Source organism: Meleagris gallopavo, chromosome 6 (assembly GCF_000146605.3).
Source record: "Meleagris gallopavo isolate NT-WF06-2002-E0010 breed Aviagen turkey brand Nicholas breeding stock chromosome 6, Turkey_5.1, whole genome shotgun sequence".
Classification (NCBI taxonomy): domain Eukaryota; kingdom Metazoa; phylum Chordata; class Aves; order Galliformes; family Phasianidae; genus Meleagris; species Meleagris gallopavo.
Genome location: NC_015016.2, coordinates 24,746,978 through 24,767,525, shown reverse-complemented (window position 1 = coordinate 24,767,525; position 20,548 = coordinate 24,746,978). Strand labels below are relative to the sequence as shown.

Here is a 20,548-nt window from a genome sequence, read left to right as displayed (position 1 = left end):
TTTGTTCATCTATGAAACTTTTCTATTAGGTGTACCAAATGCAATTTTATTATCTCAGTATTAGCCTTCAAAAAATAGAAAATGTCACTGCATGACACAGTAATAACTAAAACCACACTAATACTGTTGTGTGTTGTAAAGATTTACAGTAATGAGACTGTAATATTTCATGATTGATGAAACAGTGAATGGTCCATGTGATATACATACAGATGTTGTAACATAGCCTTGACTTTGCCTGCAGTTAGTCTAATTGGGAGATTCAGCTTATTAAGGACTTATAACCTGATATTGTGAATGCAAATAGTTTTTTTCATTTTTTAATGGCTTAATTCAGCTATTTTTTCTCAAAACTTCTCAGTGTTGCTCAGCATGCTTTTTAACTTTTTGGAAGACTGTTGCTAGATAGTGCTGTAACACAGTCCTGTAATACATCAAACTTGGTTATGTTAGGTACTAATTTGGATTATTGTATGATAGTCCACTTGCTTCACCTCTCTTCCAAAACAGAAACAATGTACAACTATGTTCGGTCATTACAAATATTTTGGTCAATGCAGTAACTTCTGTAAAGTATGTAGTTTGGATTTTTATCTTGTCTCACCAAGCTGGCTGGGAAAGTCAAAGATATTTAATTACGCATATCATTAGTATGGATTTAAGTTTATAACTTTCTTGAGTCTCAGATTTTGTGGGACTCTTTTCATGTTCCACTGTTTAAGTGGGATGGTAAAGCAGAGACATGAACCACCAGATCAACTAATGAATAATTAGATTATAAACTTGTAAGAATGATGGTGTTCAAAGTGTGAGGAGGAGAGGATAACAATTAAAATTTCCAGTCTCTTAAAGAAATAACTATCAGCTGGAATGGTTGGAATATGCTGACTTTCGTTGCTCCAACTCTTTTTCATTATTTCTGGCCTTGGTTTAAATTGTATGAGGATTTTGAACACCTGTGTGAGAAACGCAGCTATCTACATAATTTCCAGAAGCCTGTGCATGACATTAATAATTCACCAGTGAGTTCACTTGTTGTCATTCCTATTTCTTTCAGTAATGTTCTTTATTTTATATTTGTTGTTGCTAAATATGTTTGGGTTAACTTACCATGAAACATAGTATAAATTAATTGTACCAAAGTAGAGGCTTTAAAGCTGAATACTGAGCCGATCATCTATGTCTCCAAAATCTTCACCTAGTCTATCAATTTTAAGAAGTTCATATTTTAGAAATGAAAGGGTATCTCTTGAACATTCTTAGTCTTTTCTTCAGTGTTAGATGAAATTTGGGTTAGGTCTTTAGTCCTTAGCTTCTATATGATGAGACAGTCTGTAGGTTTTCCAAGTAGTGATTCTCTTAGCAATTCTCTTTGTTTATTTATTTATGTTCAGAGTAGCTTTTTACTTGCAGCTGAGTTAGAATGAACAAAAGTATTTAATAACTTTTGTACCTCACCAAGAAAGCTGTATTACCCTGGCTAGACATGTTCCTCTGTCTCTTCTTCAGCACTGAGTCAATTATATCTCTTGGACTTCTTGGTCAACAGGTATACTCAGTTGAAGAACATGGAATGGATATTCTTATGTGGTCTTCTAGCAAAAATGAAGAAAACAAATGGATGTATGCAAATGTGGTCCTTTCCAGTAATGCTCCTTTCAGAGTTGCCTTTGAAGCTGAGGTGGGGCAGAGTGAACCCACAGAATTTGCTCTTGATGATATTTCTTTCACCCTAGAATGTGTGGATGGAGGTATGTTATTACAGAAGTATTTACAATACTGGTATATTTTTAGACTCTAGAGGAAAACTTTTATTGCGTATTTCATTGAATATCTCAAATATGTGTGATCTGGCTTCTGCTACACAAAGTAACTGAATCAAACTGTGTAAAGAAAATGAGTTAAATTCTAATACTTTATGAAGCCATATGCATTCTGTAAGAAAGTCCTCAGCAAATTAAATACCACATATGATAAATTATCAGGAAAAAAATATTAAAATTTATGTGCAAATAGAAATTTTAATAAGAATATAAACCATTCCTAATCTAAGATTTCTCTATAAATCTTTATTCATATGGAGCAACTAGAAAAGATTATAGATAAACAAATTCTAATGCAGATGTTATAAAAATGTTCTTGAATAGCTAGAAATCTATACTGCTCTTACTATTCAGACTGTGTATGAATTAGTTGTGAATCTATTCAATGCACTGCTTTGTTAATTTTGATGATTAAGCAGCTCCTTGAAGAACTAACCCCACAGAGATTAAAATTTGAAATAAAATATATATTCAAATAGGTGGCATTTACTTGATCTCAATCTGGAAAAAAAAGTTGATTTTCCAACCAGTAGGCTAGCTACTGTTTTGGAATTGAAAATACTGTTTTGGAATGTATTATAATGAACTGCAAACCATGTACATAAACAAGTGCTCGTCATGTTAATAACCTTTTCAAATTATACCTTAAGACATATTTAGTCATTTACATGTGTAATATAGCAAAGTAGAAATTTTGAAATGATATATTTTGAGTACCTGGGATTAACAAGTCCTTGGCTTCTATTTCAACAATATATATAAATCAAATTTCTATTTTTTATGGAACTTTGATGGTTTATTATGAACAAGCATGTATTCCTACCCCAGGCAACCTTACAGGACAGGGGCACAGTGGCTGGAAGACTGTGTAGAGGAAACAGACCTGGGGGTATTCGTTGATGCTCCAGCTGTGTATTTCTCCGTTTCTAAGAAAATCAAAGGCAATCTCCTGATAAGTTTGTGACTCGATGTATCATCTCCTCCACAGATCAGAAATAATATCTAGATATTATTACTTACATGTGTTTTGATTTTTTGTTTCTCTAGCAGTTTTGTATTGCTTTATGAAAAGTCCTATCCTAGTCTGTACCCTAGGCTGGGTGCACCCAGTCTGTGCTCGCAAAGAAGCAAAAGAACTTCAGAAAAACTGCGTAATTAAATAAACCTTAGTTATTTAGGAAGAAGAGCTGAACTCTGACACTTTAATCTAGTGCCTAACAAAGTGTAGCTGCTCTGGACAAAATGCTATTTTTCATTACTAACTTAAAAATTGAGACAGTGAAATTTGAAAATATTACCCACAAATAGTACAAAATCACTGCGGTGTAAAGAGAAAGTTCAGTATACCATTCTTGCAGATATTTGAGCAAGAATATTTTGCTTTAACAGAATTGGTGGGAACGTTTATCTACTACACCATCAGACCTGTTTTGATTTTTGCTCCTCATGTTTATTCAAAGACTTAGTTCAGAGAAAGTGTGTATACCTGCAGTACAGGTTTTCTGTAATATTCTTTCTTTCAGGAGATAACTTTGCTCCCGAATATTTTTTCCTCTCACTGCATTATTATTTTTCATCTGTTCTTTAATTACTTTGGGTTTCCTGAGACTTCTAAACAGAAGCGATCACATTTTATCTGGCTGGGAGCTCTAAGCAATAAAGCATTACCAGCAGCTCTAATTCAGCTGAGATTTTTATTTGTTCTTAAGCAGTCAACCCTCATTAGACAGGAGAACTTCTTCACATTCAAGAGTACTTCTTAACGTTTGAACAAAGAGTGATCAAACTAGTCCCTGGCTTACTACAGAAGTAACTTCTAGCTGATGCTCATGCATGGAGGAATCTGCAGTGCCAGCTGCCAGTGGCACAAAATTTTACTTGGTTCAGAATTAACTGGTAAATGAGAGGTAGTCTTACCACATTTCAAGGACCACTCTTTTCTTCTGATATAGTGTGTGAAGTTTTTATATTTCCCACCAGTACTCTATTCCAGAGATCACCCAAGCAAAAATTATTTGAGCTTATGGAGATTGTGTATTGGTAGAAGCTATGCCTCATGGCGATCACCACTGACTTCTGCTGCAGACTGTCATGTGGAGAAGTTCTCCACTAACCCTATTAGCCCCTCTTTAACATCTCTCTGTGAACTTTCACTTCTAAATAGTACTGCTTGAAGTAAACACAAATAGGGTACATTGCCTCTGTGTCATCTGATCATGGCAGAATTGCACAAAACTCTGTGTTCTCTACAGATGATCTACTGCTGCAGATGATCTTTCCTACTTTCCAGAGGAGCTAATATTGCAAAGAAGTTCTATTAACCAGGGCAAAAAAAAGGTCCATCTAGTATAACATGCCTCCAGTAGTGCCCATTTGTGGATGCCTGGGAGAGCGCTGATCATTAATTCCCATGATGGGTTCTGCACTGCCAGCTGTTTCTGACTTGGTCTTCCCAAGCCACATGTAGGTTCAGTATAGTAATTCACCACTTTTTTTCCCTTAAAATTGAATTTCCCATTTTAATACCAGCAAATTTTTTAGTAAAAACAAAATATATGCTTGCGTGAATCTAAGTTTATCTTCATAAGCAGAATAGCTGTTCAATGTTTTCTCATATAGGCATTGAAACTTATAAAAGTAATATTAAAATATTTTAATTATTTAATTAATTTAATTAAAATATTAAATATTAAAAGTAATATTTAAGTTTTCTTCTGTCTCTTAGAATTTCTTCAAGACTTCTCTATATTTTAGTTTCAGGTGTCACAGCAGATGTGTGTCTGACAGACCTAGTCTTGAAGTTCCTTCAGAACAAAAGTAATTTCCACTGACCTCCTAAGAAAAGCAGAATTAGGCATTGCCTAATATCCGTATTTACCCAAAAGAGTAAAGAGGAGAGGATCCCAAAGGGCAGGAACAACAGAGTGTTTTCTTATTTCAAGCTGAAAGGAAATGGACTTTACCACAGACATCTTTTTGACAGAAACAGTCTCAGATGAATGTTCATAATGAAAACACAGCAGAGTGTAGATTGCTACTACAAGTTCTTCATTAAACTTAGTAAAGCACTGTGGCACTTTACAAAGATCTCCTTTCACTGGGTCTTATAAGAAAGGCATAATTCATACTTTTATCTAACAGCCCAAAAAGTTTTGCTGAAGGTTCTACATGTGTGCGTGTGTGTGACATGATAGATTATGCCAAAGGCTTAGAGGGATTTGGTGATCTGTCTCTGAAATTGAACATCCCCAAGTCTGAACTTGCGATGTTCTGGAATTGTTAAGTGCTAGAGCTGCACATAGTACAACATCAGATCACGAGGAAAAGCTCTGTAGAGGACATTTAACTCTGAATTCTCTAAGTTGCAGAGCCAAGAGAATCATTGTTAGCTTGTTTGCTCAAGCTTGTAGTTAAGCAGGTTGAGAACTCAGGGATTCTCCTTCCTCAAGGGCGAAATATGATTCAGGGGAAGTCTGCCTCAATAAACAAAGGAGGGGAAGAGGGAAGCAAGGAAGTGATAGAGGGCTTGGAGGTATTTGTGAATAGTTTCTCTAGTTAGTCTCTCAGTGAAACAAATCAGAATGTCTTATAGATCCTCTTTGCTTGGCAGAGATAGGACATTTCTGCATTTATAAAGAAAAAAATTATGACCCAGAGTTTAACACCTCAGGGAGATTCTTCAGCCTGATTCAGTATCTTCCAGTGCACTTATCTTACAGTGAAGCCATAAGTTTTGCTGATTTCACAGGAAGAGAAACAGGGAATGTTTCTAGTATGAGATAGAGTGCATAAACTAGCATAATTAGTGTCAAATGTTGAATGAAATTATATTGTGCATAAATAAATATAATATATTGGCTTAAAACTTTTTATTTCTCTCTGCTTTTCAATGTCTCTCTGCACAGAATATTGAAATCTTCTGATTCAAACTAGATGCCTTTTGGGAAATTAAAGTCTTTGGATTTATTAATAGTGTACAAGAATTGTCTTATTAATTATGAGTCTCCAAAATCCATCTGTTTACACCAAACAACAACAAAAAAGGCTCAAATCACAGAGTTGATGCTTTACCTTGCTAATTTTGTTCATAAAACTCAATATATTTTTTCAAAGTGGGATAGAGAAATAATTTGAGGATTAAAAAAAAATCATTGCATTGGAGAAAAGAAATTCTCAGATTCTTTATTAGGTAAGACAGCTTTCTCTTCAACAAGATTTAATCACAAGCTGAGATTTATCAAATTAGGCAGAGCTTACCAGGATGCTCCTCTCAGATGATGCTAAATTTGGACCTGTACAAACTACCTTTCATTATAAGTTAAGCTGAGAAATAAAAGAGTTAGCATGGCATTGTGTTATCAGCCCATCTATGAAGACTGTCCTGATTCTGAGCAGTTTCTCTTTCCTCTGCACTAAATCTGTCTCATATCACTTTGTTGGTAATTAAACTTCACAGTTTCTCTAGTTTTTCATTGCTCCTAATAAATAAATAAGTGCATTATGGTAACAGACTAGCAATTGTTGCTAGCAAATAGCTAGCAAATTCTAGATTGCTCTTAACAGAAATGTGACGGATATTGCCATGATTGTTCGTAGGTGATGTCTGTTCCAGCCTGTAGTGGTAGATCTCTGAGTGGAAATTTTAAATCAAAGCTTGATTTTACAAGCAGTGTGTTACTTGTATGTTTTCCCTTGTTTGCATGCTAGCACATTGGGATCCTCTAAGATGCATTTTGCCCAATTCTGTCCAGAAATATAAAACTATGATATCACTGGGACAAGTTCTGATTTTGTTAAAATTTTGTTAAAATGATTTTGGCTTTGTAACAGAGTTTCTAGAATCCTTTCCAGCACCCTGCCCTATACTTCTGTGTTCTCAAAAGGAGGGAGAATTAAATATTTAACTATGTAGGCTCATCCCTTTCCTTTCCCATTACCTTTTCTTTTTGTCTTTATACAAGCTTTGATGTTACATTTTATTTTCTAGCAGAAACTGTACTGACACAAATAAACACTCACAGATAGCCTGTAGTAGTATTTGAATAAGTTCAGTGCAATGAATTTTTTTAAACAAGGTTATTTCCCTATAGACACTGAATGGACTGATTTTATGCTCTGATCCAATGTGCACTGAAGTGAAAGTGAAGATTACCACTGCTTTCAACTTTATTAATGCACCGGATTGGACTTGTAATTAATTTATACTCTCATCTAATGGAAACTGTTGGAGGAGTTTATTTTTGACTCTTTTAGCTATGGTTAATATGTCCTCAGTTTTTGTTAGATTTAGTAGGTAAATTACTTATGCAAATGTATCAGACAGGTTGCTAGTTCTCAGGGGTCTGATGCAGGCCCATTAAAATCAATAAGTCTTTCCATTTACCTAAATGGACTTAAAAGCAAGCTCTGATACAACAGAACTAATGCTGCATAATAGCATGTGGTAACATTATTTCATGCTTTCTGGTGTTGATTTTAATGCCATTGGCTACTAGTCTTAATTAGAATTCACTGTCATAGATGGTTTATAAATATTTGCGGAGACCTAATCTGCACTAGAGATCTTGGCATCTGAACAAGGCAGGCAGAAAAGAAATGCATGGCGTAGAGATCTTGTTTCATGTAAGATAAGCATTCTTGTTTGTCTCTGACTGTACTAATAACTATGAAATACAAATATTTGCATTATATTATCCTTTGGGTAATAGAGGCTACACTATTTCCAGTGGCTGGACTCATGTGCCATGTGGTAAAGCCTGGCATGCTGTCAGGAAACAGGTTCAGTGCTGTGTGCCCAGTCACACAACGTGGACCACAAAAAGAATTGTGTAACAGAGCATCTGCACACAGGAAATCTTCATCTGCATACAGAAAGTGTTCATAAAACATTTCATGGTTTTTAATAAATCCATAAATATCCATAAATATTTTAATAAATATATAACTGTGCTTCAGACCATGAGCACTTCACTCATTAAAGACTTTTCACACAGTATAGGCTCCTTATTTCCAAACTGTCAGTTCCTGAACTCGATATAGTATAACAGATGTTTTGATGATTAACACATTGAAATAAAAACAACTGTAAAATCACCCATTTTACCTGATAAAAATGAAAGGCAGGAATATGCAGCTGTAGTTACTGCACTTCATGAAGCAGTACATAAAAATTTGGTATAAGATTTTTAGTTTTTGTATCCATCTCAGTGTACTGGACTTACATGGCAAGGTTTTATCAGAGGGGAGCTGCAGGGTTTGTGTCTGTAAGCAGAGTCCAAAAGTTGCCCTGTGTCAGGTAAGAGCCAGAGCTCCAAAAGGGTCTCGCTACTGCCAGAGCTGAGCCAAGAGCAATGCTGATTGTGCATCTAGGAGTGCAGATTTAACATAGGGAAAAACTGCTGCACAAGGCAGCTGGGAGAGAGGATTCAGTAACTGAGAATATCCCCGCAGGTACCAAGGTCAGTGCAGAAAGAGGGCAGGAGCTGCTCCAGGTGCAATGCAGGAGTTCCCTACAGCCTGATCCTCCTGCAGCCCATGGGCACCACAAGAAGCAGATCTCCAAGTGCAGCCACAGAGGAGCTCACAGAGCAGCAGTGGATGTGGCTGAAGGAGGTGCATGAACAGCCCCTGTAGGAGCAGCCTCAGGCTGGAGCTGCAGCCTGTGGAGAGCAGGCGACAGTATGGCAGGAGGGTTGGGGGAGTTTCTGCTTGAGGGGCAGTGCTGGAGCAGTGCCTGAAGAGCTGCAGCCTATGGAAGCCCACATAGGATCAGTACAGGAAAGACAGCTTTGCATAGGAGGGACCCCACGTGGAGCAGGGCAGAGAGATCATGACAGAGTAGCAGAGACGAAGTATTATGGACTGGTCGCAGTCCTATTCCACATTTCCTTCTGCCACTTGTAGTGAGGAGGTAGAAGACAGTGGATGAGAGGAAGGTGTTAGTATTAGTTTGCTTATATTTTTCTCAGTGCTCTGCTCTCTTGGTGACAGACAATAAATTATATTAATCTTCCTGAATCCGTTTTGCCCATGGCAGCAATTGGTGTGTGATCTTCCTGTCATTATCTCAACCCGTGAGCCCTTTTACATTGTATGTTCTCCCTCAGTTCCTTTAAGGAAGGACAATGAGAGAATGCTGTGTTGGATTTGAGTTAGTTATCAGTAAGAAACCAGCGCACACAGCTACCCATTTTCTCTTCAAAGTGTGAGGATGCTGGTAGGGTGGTATCTCTGTCCTTAGATTACACCTGGCCCAACAGAGTTGCATGAGTGGTTTTGACAGAGGGCTTAAAGACTTATTCAAAAACTCATCTTTTAGGTTATAATTAAAATTATGACATGCATGCAGACATTATATGCACTTTCAAAACACTTTATTTAAAATATGGAAGGTAAAAATATGTGTAAAATGAAATGGTCAGTAAAATAAATAAGGTATGTCCTTAGATTGTTACTTAAAAAATTGTGATTCCTTCAGCTATAATGGAAAATCAACAATTTGCTGCTGTTTTCCTATAGATCTAAATCCAGAGCAGAGGTTATTTTCTCTGACATTGTTTTTGATCTTTATGTTAATACTGTATTCCTGAGGATCTCCAGTCCTGATTTTCAGTGATTGTACAGCCTGGACGCAGAAAGCTAAGCTTCTATCCTGTATTCCTTAGAACATGTAATTGTCAGTAGATTTATTTCCAAATCCTTAAACAGCTTCAAATAGATACTGCTTTTTACGAAAGGTAACCTGTACGATATCTCTTCCACTCTCAAATGTTGTCTGAAAATTATAGCCACTCAACACTCAGAAGATGAGTGCTTAGCTGGAAACTTCTTTTCCACACTTGGAGAAAGATGAGGAAAAAAGTTTTTCTGGCATGTTAGGGTTGGGAATTATTGAATTTAATGATTTTAAGTGACTGAAATTGCTGATAAGCCATAGAAGGATAATCTATTTGCATTGAAATAAAACACATTTTAGATTCTATTGTTTACACAAACTTCATCATATATATCTGTAGAGTGGGTATACTATTCAAACACGTACAGAAATTTAAAGTTAGATTTTAAGGCTGAGAAAGGTGAGTACACCCTTGTGCAGCTCAGGACCATGGAAGATATTTCTTACATTACGATCAGCTCATTTTCCCCTGTAACCACATTGCAATGTCAACATTTTTACATTTTAGTTTAGTTCTCCCTAGCGATCAAGGAAACAGAATAAATACTGCCACTGTTAAAAATGAAATATGCCAGCAGTACATACCGCAATGATGAGCCTAATATAAATAGCTACATAGCAGCTTTAAATGTAACTAATTAGTTTTGCATTAATGATGTGTTGCTTGTGATTTCTTTTCAGTTTGATATTATTAATGATTTTTTTAGATTTGCGTATTCCAATTAGTCAGTTTTAATAGTTAGATATATACAAATTAATGTTTTATAAATTTTCAAACTTTTTTTAACAGACACGGTTAATTTATAATTAAGAAGAAAATTTGTATCCTACTTTATGTGAAGAAACTAGATTGAACTGAGGAGTAGATTTTGCAGATCATGAAAATTATAATCATTTAAGAAATGTCATCCAGTGCACAGTCTTTATATTGCATCTGAAACCAAGCAGATATTGAATTTAAATACTTAAATGTGAGATATTAAGCAAGGTGATATTCTTAAGGACTTTGACATATGTTTCCAAATTATTTATTGTCCTGATCTAAATTCAGGGTATTGCTTTGGGTTTTTATTAATGTACTGAAAACATAAAACAGAGTTAACAAGACCTCCAGTTAGCCTTCCTCTTCACTTAACCTCTGTCATAAATTGGAGACATCTTTACTGTTCTTGGTGAATTCCATGCACTCTAAAATAATTTGTATGCACGTCAGGAAGAATTTGTTTCTACGCATTATTTTCTAAAAACAATTGGAAATCATCATAGAAAAAAAAAAATCCCTGATTTATTAAAGCACCCAAGTATTTGTTTAACTACTGAATTTAAAATAGGATCATGTCCATGCATAAGCACTTTCTGAGATTGGAACCATAAGGCTAAAACAATCATTGCTACAAAAGCCTGAAGACAATTTAGCATGCAAGACTCATAGCAATACTTTTATGTGTTATTGAATTTAAGAATATTTTTCAAATTTTATTGCAGAACAAAATCAGGCAACTATTTACTAGCAGATGTATCATTAATACATTAGATATAGGGGATGAGGGGAATGAAAGTGAGGTAAAAATCTTCATAAATATGCTACAATTGCTATTTTTCCCAAAACAAGTGTCTATAGGAAAGACAAATGTATTAACAGTGTAGTTGCAATTTTAATTGCAGTTTCCTAAGAAATTGTGTGCAGTTAATTTCCACTGTGCGAGAACATAGACAAATCGAAACTATACTATACAACTGCAGAAGTGCATCCCTTAGTGGAACTAACTGCAGGATAAGTCATTTTCACAACTTAAGTACCTGGTAGGAATTACAAGGAAAAGGGGCAGTAATAACAGAAGAAAAATAATTTTATCTAATTTAATAACTTATTTTTTTCAAGAGCAAAATAAAATTGCAAAAGGATTCATTTTTAATAAAGATTGGCTCTATTTTTAATACTGCAAGTTTTTGCCGATACAGAAATAAATACCTTCTCCCAGTGACTTCCCATACGCTTCCCTGATATCATGGCAGAATCATGAATAAATGGAAGCTTAAATGTCTCCAGTTAATTTGTGTGGATGACCACAGAGTTCTTTTCCACTATATTTTCCAGAAGAAAAAAAAGGTAGGGAGGCAGAGGGGGAATATTTCTTCTTCAGTCAAGTGTTATTATTATTATTGTTGTTGTTATTGTTGTCTTCTTTTTAGACGTACTCTGGAAAATTTAATCTATTTTTTAATTATTATTTAACTATCTAACGAAGCTACAGAATCAGAGTAATAATAAGCTATATCCATAAAAAACTTTTATTGTTTTACTCTTATGAGGGTTCAGACCTTACTGTAGACAATAGCTTTGTGTGAAATATGTTTCTTGTTGATCTACACTTATGTAGTCTTTGAAATATTTTTTATTCGTTCAGTATACAAGTAGAGGAAGACCTTGAGGGCTGTCAAGAATATTTTAAAATGTTTTCTGATATAGAATCATAGAATCACAGAATGGCCTGGGTTGAAAAGGACCACGATAATCATCTAGTTTCAACTCTCTTGCTATGTGTGGGGTCACCAGCCACTAGACCAGGCTGCCCAGAGCCACATCGAGCCTGGCTTTAGATGCCTCCAGGGATGGGGCATCCACAACCTCCTTGGGCAACCTGCTCCAGTGCATCACCACCCTCTGTGTGAGTAAAAGATAAGTTTCCCTAACACTTTCATATTAACCTTTCTATATGGACATGACAAAGATAATAAATAGGATAATAAACTGGATTTGAGCTTTAGATGGAACAGCAAGAATATACAACAGTTAATATGATGTGGCAAAGTGTTTTTTAAGTATGTACTCTATTTAAGAGCTGTGCTTTTATACTTATTATTTTACTTAAAAAAAAAAAACACTTTCATATTAAAAACCAACGTCTTGCCCAGTAGCACCTATGTTCTTCTCAGATGTAGTATAGATGGTTACTGGAAAAAATATATATATATTCCTTTCTGGTCTTCACTTTTTTCTTGTAGGACCAGCTACACCACAGCCTCCAACTTGCAGTAGTGACCAGTTCCCATGCGTGTATGTGCAGCAGTGTTTGCCTCTCAATGCAAAATGTAATGGGGCTGAAGACTGCTTGGATGGAAGTGATGAAATTAATTGTCCCACAGTGACCCCTACCACTATGTCTCCAAGCTCCTGCAAACCAACAGAATTCCTGTGTCCTTCCAAAGGCTGCATCCCAGCTCTCCTGAAATGCGATGGTGTGCCTGACTGCCTGCTTAATGAAGATGAAGTTGGATGCCGTAAGTTAATTTCATTGCGCTAGTTACAGCCATGCTAACTTTCTTTCCCAAAACAGTGACATGAAAAAGAGCAACATAATGAAGAGTAGCAAAGAATTCTCTAGTCAGTCAAGAAAAAATTGTACTGCCTGTAATGTGTTACCAGGAGAGACACTCTACATTTGCAAGTAATTTTGTTTATGCTTTCCTGTTCCCTGGCTATCGACTTTGACAAATGCTTGAAAAGGTTTGCATTATATTTCTGTTAATAATTAGAAGAATTTCTGCTTTTATTTCCATAGATCATAGAGATGATTTTTCCCTAAACTTTTCATTCTTCAAAAGTTTTTAACGTTTTATTTTTCGTCCTGATCAGAACAAGATATATCAGTTTCCAGTAGGCCAGAAATTATAGTTCTTCAATCATTTGGATCAAAACTATGGAGTGTACAAGTAGGCCAGCACACAAGAAATTGCTTTAAAAAGATGTTTTTATATAAACTGGCATGGGCTTTGCAGCCTATCTGTACATGATGTTTTGTTGGTGGAAGATACAGCTTTGTGAAAGGCCTTGAAGTTTACTTGCCCCAAAAATATGTGAAAATTCTATTTTCCCCAAGATCAAAAACACCTCACTTCATTAATCTTCATTCAATCCTGCCTCCTCAACCCCTCCTCAACTAGAGAACTCTCTGTTGTATCTCAGTACATGTATATCCCAGTGCCAGACCACAATAGCTAATGAAAGCTTCTAAACAACTGAAATATCATTTCATTTCTTTTGACTTCTAAGCAATGTGCAGAGAATGAGGGGAAATTAAGTCCTGGTCTTCTCAAAGAACAAACATTTTCCATAGTTATGGCAAACCGAGGAATTTTGAGTGAGGTGGGAACTCATTCATATCTGTAATCATATTGATACTCCAAATTTCAGTTTTGATATACAAACATGTAAGTTTTGACAATATGAGATGAGAATGCAAAAGCAGCAGCGTATTTTTTCGTATTTTTTTCCTATGAAGATACTGTTTGCAGGGCAAAGCAGAATGTAAGTGGTTAGTGGTGGTTTGGAAGGAAAGCAGTGAAAAGATGATTACTGTCACGCACTCAGTCTTCCCACCAAAATTTGTACATTATGAGAGCACAGCATTTCATCTCTAGCTGTCTACTTTTAACTTGTGAAATGCCATGCATGTTTGTCAGTGGGGAAAAATGAGAGTGGAAAAGGAAATATCTAACAGTTTTTGAAATATTTGCATAATCTGTAAAATCATTGATTCCTTTGCTATTAACTTCAGCCTATGTCCACTATTATAATAACAGATGGGGAGATTTTCTGCAGATTTTTGAGAAACCTGAAATTCTTTTATTTTTGTCTAAGCAGTTATGAACAAAGAGTAGTAATTTAATCAGCAGTCTGTGAGTTTTTGTTTTGTTAGTGCTCTGCTAATTTTTAAAGATATGCATTTAGCAATTACTGGCACTTTCCATTGTCTATGTGCCATGTCCTTCAGCAATCCCATTCATGTAACTGTAAAAGTAAATGGCCAAAAATGTTCTGGCAAGTGAATTCAGGGATGCATCAGATAAATTTATCTCTACATCCTGCAGAAATTAAGTATAAAACCCCCAAAGAAGACCAGGGCAAAGAAAAGCAAACAAAAAATGCATTAGTCAGTTCTCCACTACAACCACAGAACTACTTTGCTGCATGGTTTGTGCAGGCAGAATTTCCCATAGAGTTCATTCAGCAGTTAAGTTGTAAGGTATTTTTTTTAACGTATATTATACGTACTATTCTGGTGGATTTTGTTGCTAATTAATTTTAATAAAAATATTCTTGGAATTGTTTTCCAGTTATGTTCTACTTGGGCATCCCTCTTCTCGCTGTTGTGATGAATAGTACTTTAGCTCACCTATTTAATCTATTTCTTAAATCAGTTTATCATAGTGGTAAGGATATAAAAAACATATTAACATCAGTGGTGTTTGTATTTTTTTTTTTTTTTTTTTACTGAATGCAACAGCATCTGACCCAAGTGCTAATAGCAAGGAACAATGATTTTTCAGTTCTCTGTAGTGGTCCAAAATATATCTGCTGTAGTTATAATAAATTTTAATTACCCTGCAGATATTAAATTATATAACTTCAAGTGGACTGTGATATATTTATTCTTACAAGAATTTTAATTTGGACATAGAAAATGAAATATAGGTGAAAAACTGATGTTATGACTTATATATCTTTACTGTTATTATTGTCTGTCTTCAATATCTTTACCCCAAAGACACTTGAAGGCCCCTCACAAAATTAAAGAGTAACTGGTGTGAGAAACCTGAGGTTATTTTCAACCATCTTAATAGTAAGCAATATTAGATGCCAGGTCTGTGCAAAGTATTTAACAGTCAGATTAATTGCTATGAGGGTTCCCTCTGTCAGTACATAAAAATCTCAGTGCAGTAAATTTGCTCAGGGAAAAGAAACACTTCAAAACCACAAAAATTATAAATGAACTAAAAATAATTAACATTTTTCTATCTTATCTTCGAGTCCAGCAGCCAGTCCAGAACTAGGGGAAATAATAATAAAATATCAAAAACAAGATGCATACTTTCTTACCACAACCCTCACTGCGAGTTAAAACTCAGGAACTGAATCTGTTTTAGTTGTAGTATATTTGACAAACCATAAACAGTACTTTATATCCACATGTTTGAGATGTCTCTTAAGTACGTGTACAGGCATACAAAGTCTAAAGAACATATGAAGAGTTATTAAGTTTAAAAATATGTTTTCTGTCACATTTATAACTTTGTTTCTCTTGAAGTTCTGGTCTGAACAAGCAATTATTTTTACAGACTGGATATCTGTGTGCAAATGAGCACTTACAAAACTAGTCCAATTACCATTGGAACATCATGCCCCAAATTGCAAATGTCCAGGATTTGGATCTGTTACACACAAAATAAGTATGAGATTGTTATTTGGTTATGAAAGTGCAACAGAGGGCATGGGACTGTCAGTTATTTCCTGGCTAGCTTACAAGATCCTGAGAGAGATGGTAGGTTATGCTACAAGTGTGGGTTATGGGAAGCACCACAGGAGTGGAGTGGTGCTGTAATCTGTTGTTTTTCATACTTGCCAAGACCTATTTGACCAGGCTGAGTGGTAAAGGGAATGAGAGTATATAGAGCAAAGGCATTGTTACAGAGCAGAATCTAGATTCTGTGCATAGCAGTAGGAAGTAGAAAAATGTATATCCATGACTGAGTGACAAAGTATGAATTCATTTATTAAGAATGAAGTATTTGCTACTGTATAAGTGAGAGCTTCAATTTGGTCCAGTGCAGTAAGAAGAGATTGTTGTTGTTCTTCCTTTTATCTCACTCTTCTTCATATGACTTCTCCAGTCATAGAAGAGTACTGTGATCATTTAAAATCAGTCAGAACTTTAAATTTCTCATAAAGATTAATTAAATTTTGAAGCAAAATAACATTCTGCTCCAGATTTTTCTTCAGAATTTAATATATGGTCAGTGCATGTAACTAGAATGCTTGACCCCACAAACCTTTACTTAGATGAGCAATTTCATAGTTCTGTATGAATGTCAAAATTGGCAAGAGTTGGAAGGATTTGACCTCATTGCTGCTGTATAAAACTGAGCTGCGCCATTTTAAGTGTGCATATTTTTGTGATATACATAAGCTGGAGATTTACATTATATCTAGGAGTGGGACAGATATATCTTTCAGCAGCTTGGCTATGCTACCTGGGATGCTCACTGTTATGTGCACTGGCTCTTGAACCCAGAAGCAGGAAAGAAGTATGAAATGTAGATGTGGTACTGGGACATTTTAAATATTTCTAGATTCTTTCTCTCGTTCTAATCCAGTATAGTATGAATACATCTAACTTCAGTGGAATCAGAATTTCCTCTGATTTGCATTAATATTGAGAGAGAGCTCAGCTCATACTAGCTAAACAAAAACCTTTAAATATAATAGTTGAAAGCAGTGTAAGAGAACACTGTGTTAGATAAAATGATGCTTTCTTCTATAGGAGGATGTGGGACCACTGCATATTTCATATATAGAGTTATGCAGTAATAATTCTGTACCCAGAACCTTATGGCTTAAATGTTTCCATCAAAATTCTCCCCTCATAATTCTTCTGGACAAACTTAGAAAAGACAACTAAATGCTCAAGAATTAAAAAGGTGTGAAAGTTCAGATATTTCAGTATAGCTTTCCTCTACTTTTTCTTCACTAAATGTCTGTTTGTATTTGGTTCCTCACAATAAAAAGAAGCTATGTTATGTCAACTTTTTTTTTTGTTTAATTTTTTTTTTCCTAGGTTATGCCTGGGATTTGAATGTGTTGTGTGGTAGTTTCTTACGGATTTTCATTGCTTTTTTCAACTTACTCTGATAATGGTGTAAGCAAATATGCCCATGATTCCTTCAGAAATATAATATGGGAAAATCTAGCTTCTGTAACATCTGTGTACTGTGTTTGTTTACCTATTTGTCTACTAAATAGCAAAGTTGTATAACTTTCAAGATGAAAGCTTGTAAAGGTCATGTGGATCCAAGTATATAAACTAAATTACAAATAAAGTTTTCTGATAGTTGTTTTTTTTGTTGTTGTTGTTGTTTTTAACACCGATAAAAGGAAATATAGCTGACAATAATTGTCATGTTACTTTTCCTTTCAGCCATTACAGATTGTTTCAATGGTGCTTTGCTATGTGTGTCAACAAATCAATGCATAGCAGTCTCCCAACGTTGTAACAGCATTGCAGACTGCACTGATTTCAGCCTTGATGAGTCCAGCTGTTCAGGTACTTAGTTTTCTATTAAAATGTCATTTGCAACACTAAAATACAGTGGTTTATTAATGAAACTAGAGCCAGTCCACAAACTAGACTGAATTTACTCTTTTAATCAGATTATATTGGGTGTGAATTTGCGTTATGAAAGTGTCACTCAGAAAAATAGTGAGGGAAAAGATGGAAAATAATGTGCTTAGTTAACATGTACACAAGGGACTTTCGTGTAGGTATGAAATCATGTTTGTTGGGTTTTTTTTGCTTGTTTGTTTTTCATTCCTCTGTAATATGCTACTGAGACACTTGATTTTAGCCATTTGAATAGAAAGATCAATATTTCTGAGTTTCTGGAGCAAAACTTGTCTGGGAATATTGTGTTCATTGTGTCTTTGCTAACATTAAAAATTAACAATTTCACAATGCAGATAAAATATATAATTGATAAATTTGGTTGATAATACATATTTAATGAAGAATATTTTCAATTTAAAGGAAAATATTGAGAAATTATTGCAATGTAAAAAAAATATAGAACCCAAACTAGAAATAATTTATTTCTATGTAAATCCTCCACTATTTTTTTCAGAGAGCAGATTCTTTAAGTGATTGTCTTTCCACTCTTCTTAAAACTGCAAGTGTCTACATTGAATAACACTATATTTCTTTATGTCTGCAAATGATTTTATGTGGCATATACCAAATGTTAAAGAAATATGCCTAATTTACTTTATTATCTTTGCTTTTCTAATGTATAAGTATCATATGAAAACATAGAAGAATATTCACAGCTGTGCTATGATTACACATTGTTATAGTATTTGAGAATAACAAGTGAAAATAAAACTTGACAGTCATTCATCTAATAAGAAAAGGTATTTGCATTTTACTAGTTATTATTTAAAATATAAGAGATTCATTTCTGATTTTTAGTTTTTCTCACAGTGGTGGAGTAAAACTAATCTTAAGTAAAATTAAATCTTTTAAATTGGAAATCCACGTGAAGGCGTGTCAAAAGCTGAAAACAGTGTATGTATGACTGATATATCCCTGTATTTAAACACTTTACTCTGCAAAACCAGTGTTGTTGGTTAATCTCAGTAGGCAGTTCAGCCTCGCACAGCTGCCCACTCATCTCCCACAACAGGAGTGGGAAAAGAGTAGGGCAGACAAAACTGAGGAAGTTCATGGGTTGAGAAAAAAAAATAACTGTAAATAAATAAATGCACAGCTAAATATATCATAGAATCATAGAATGACTTGGATTGGAAGGGACCTCAAGGATCATGAAGCTCCAGTCCCCCTGCCACCAGCAGGGACACCAACCTCCATACCTGATATTAGACCAAGCTGAAAATGAAATGAAAGCAAGCATTGCAAAAAGAATCAATAACCATCAGCTGATTGATGCTCATCCAATCCCTGAGAAACAGCAACCCCTGGAAAACATCTCCCCAGTTTTATTACTGAACATGACATTTATAGGGTATGGAACATCTCTCTGGTTAATTCAGGTCAGTTATCTTGACTGCTTTCTTTCCCAGTTTCTTGCCTGCTCCCATGCTCCTCACCTGGAGGGGCAGAGATGAAACAGATGTTGTGTAAACATTGTTCAGCATCATTTAAAATTTCAGTATGTTATCAACGTGGATTTGGTCACAACTCTGAAGCATGGCACCATAAGGGTAGATATGAAGAAAGCGAAATCAACGTCCAGTAAATTCTATGAGTCTGTGATTCTGTGTGTTGCAGTTCTAGGCATTATGAATTAGAAAGCTGATGATCCATGAGTAAGGATCTGTTCTTTTGTCACCACTGCATTTAAGCTAACAGGAAAATAATAATAATGCCAATAATAAAGTAGACGTAAATACTATGAAAATATAAGTTCAAAGTTCTTGGCTCTCTATATATTAATATTTTTGTTAAAATACCTAGTAATTGACAGAAGCTTCCTTTCTGGAGTCATATGTAACTCTCAATCTGAAACTAATTAGAAGCCTATTCAGTTGAAGCACTATTTCTCTTGAAGTGCAAGAGATGTCCATTGATTTCAGTGTATTTGTATTTGACGCTTTTATCGTCAAGACTAAGGAAAAGTTTTCAGAAATACTGAGCACCCGAAATTTTAAATGTGAATATTCAGCCATTCTGAAAATCAGACAATGAAAAATATAATAATTTTGAAGGTATGGAGAGGGTGGATTTGAATTATAATTTCTACTTTTTTATTTGTAGCTTGTCCTGAAGAATACTGCAAAAATGGAGGAACCTGCATCATCAAAAATGATGTTCCTTTATGTCAGTAAGTTTCACTGGGGAATGGGACTGTTGAAAGACAAGTCTTTGTCGACGTTATTTTTTTACAGTTGCTGAGTAATACAGCATTGAAAACAATATTATTTACTAGAGAGAATTTTCTCTAACTTTCATCTATATATGACACAGCTTGTTCACCTGATACCTTATGTTTTCTTTGTCTCGTGTTTCACATCAACATTTAAAAACACATGCTTCTATGAAAATTGATTCATGATAGACAGCAGGAATTGCATGCCTCACATGAGCAGAACATATTCTCATCTTGCCTGAATTTGTGATGTATTCTTGTAAAAAGTTTTTTTTGCATATATTTCCATATTATTGGAGAAAGTTTCTAAACAAAGAGTTACACTTATTGCATTTTTCTGTAAATACTTTTTATGTTAAAAAAAAATGAATACAATCCTGCTGTGGAATATAAGAATCATTAGAAAGTGTCTCAAGATATCTGACAGTTTTCATTTTCACAGGAAATCACTCTGTTTCCCACTGGGAAATTACAGGGTACTTTTAAAGTGCAAAGAAAACAATGTTGTTCTTTATCACAGTTTTGTCCTTTATGTACTTCAATGAATCTTGCCAAAGAGTTTGCAAAATTACTAAAGAAATGACTGTATCTCAGTGAGGGTACCTATCTTAGT

The 20,548-nt window shown here is 34.9% G+C and overlaps 1 protein-coding gene across 1 annotated transcript in view; it reads left to right on the top strand.

Moving 5' to 3' along the window:
• Window positions 1-19,920, top strand: part of LOC104911446 (MAM and LDL-receptor class A domain-containing protein 1-like) — a 43,647-nt gene extending 23,727 nt beyond the window's left edge. The window contains exons 5-8 of the mRNA XM_010712647.2: window positions 1,550-1,751; window positions 12,505-12,780; window positions 17,475-17,600; window positions 19,824-19,920. Coding sequence (XP_010710949.1) covers window positions 1,550-1,751; window positions 12,505-12,780; window positions 17,475-17,600; window positions 19,824-19,894 — 675 coding nt within the window. The 3' untranslated portion in view covers window positions 19,895-19,920. The remainder of the gene's footprint in view (window positions 1-1,549; window positions 1,752-12,504; window positions 12,781-17,474; window positions 17,601-19,823) is intronic.
• The last annotated feature ends 628 nt before the right edge of the window (window positions 19,921-20,548 follow it).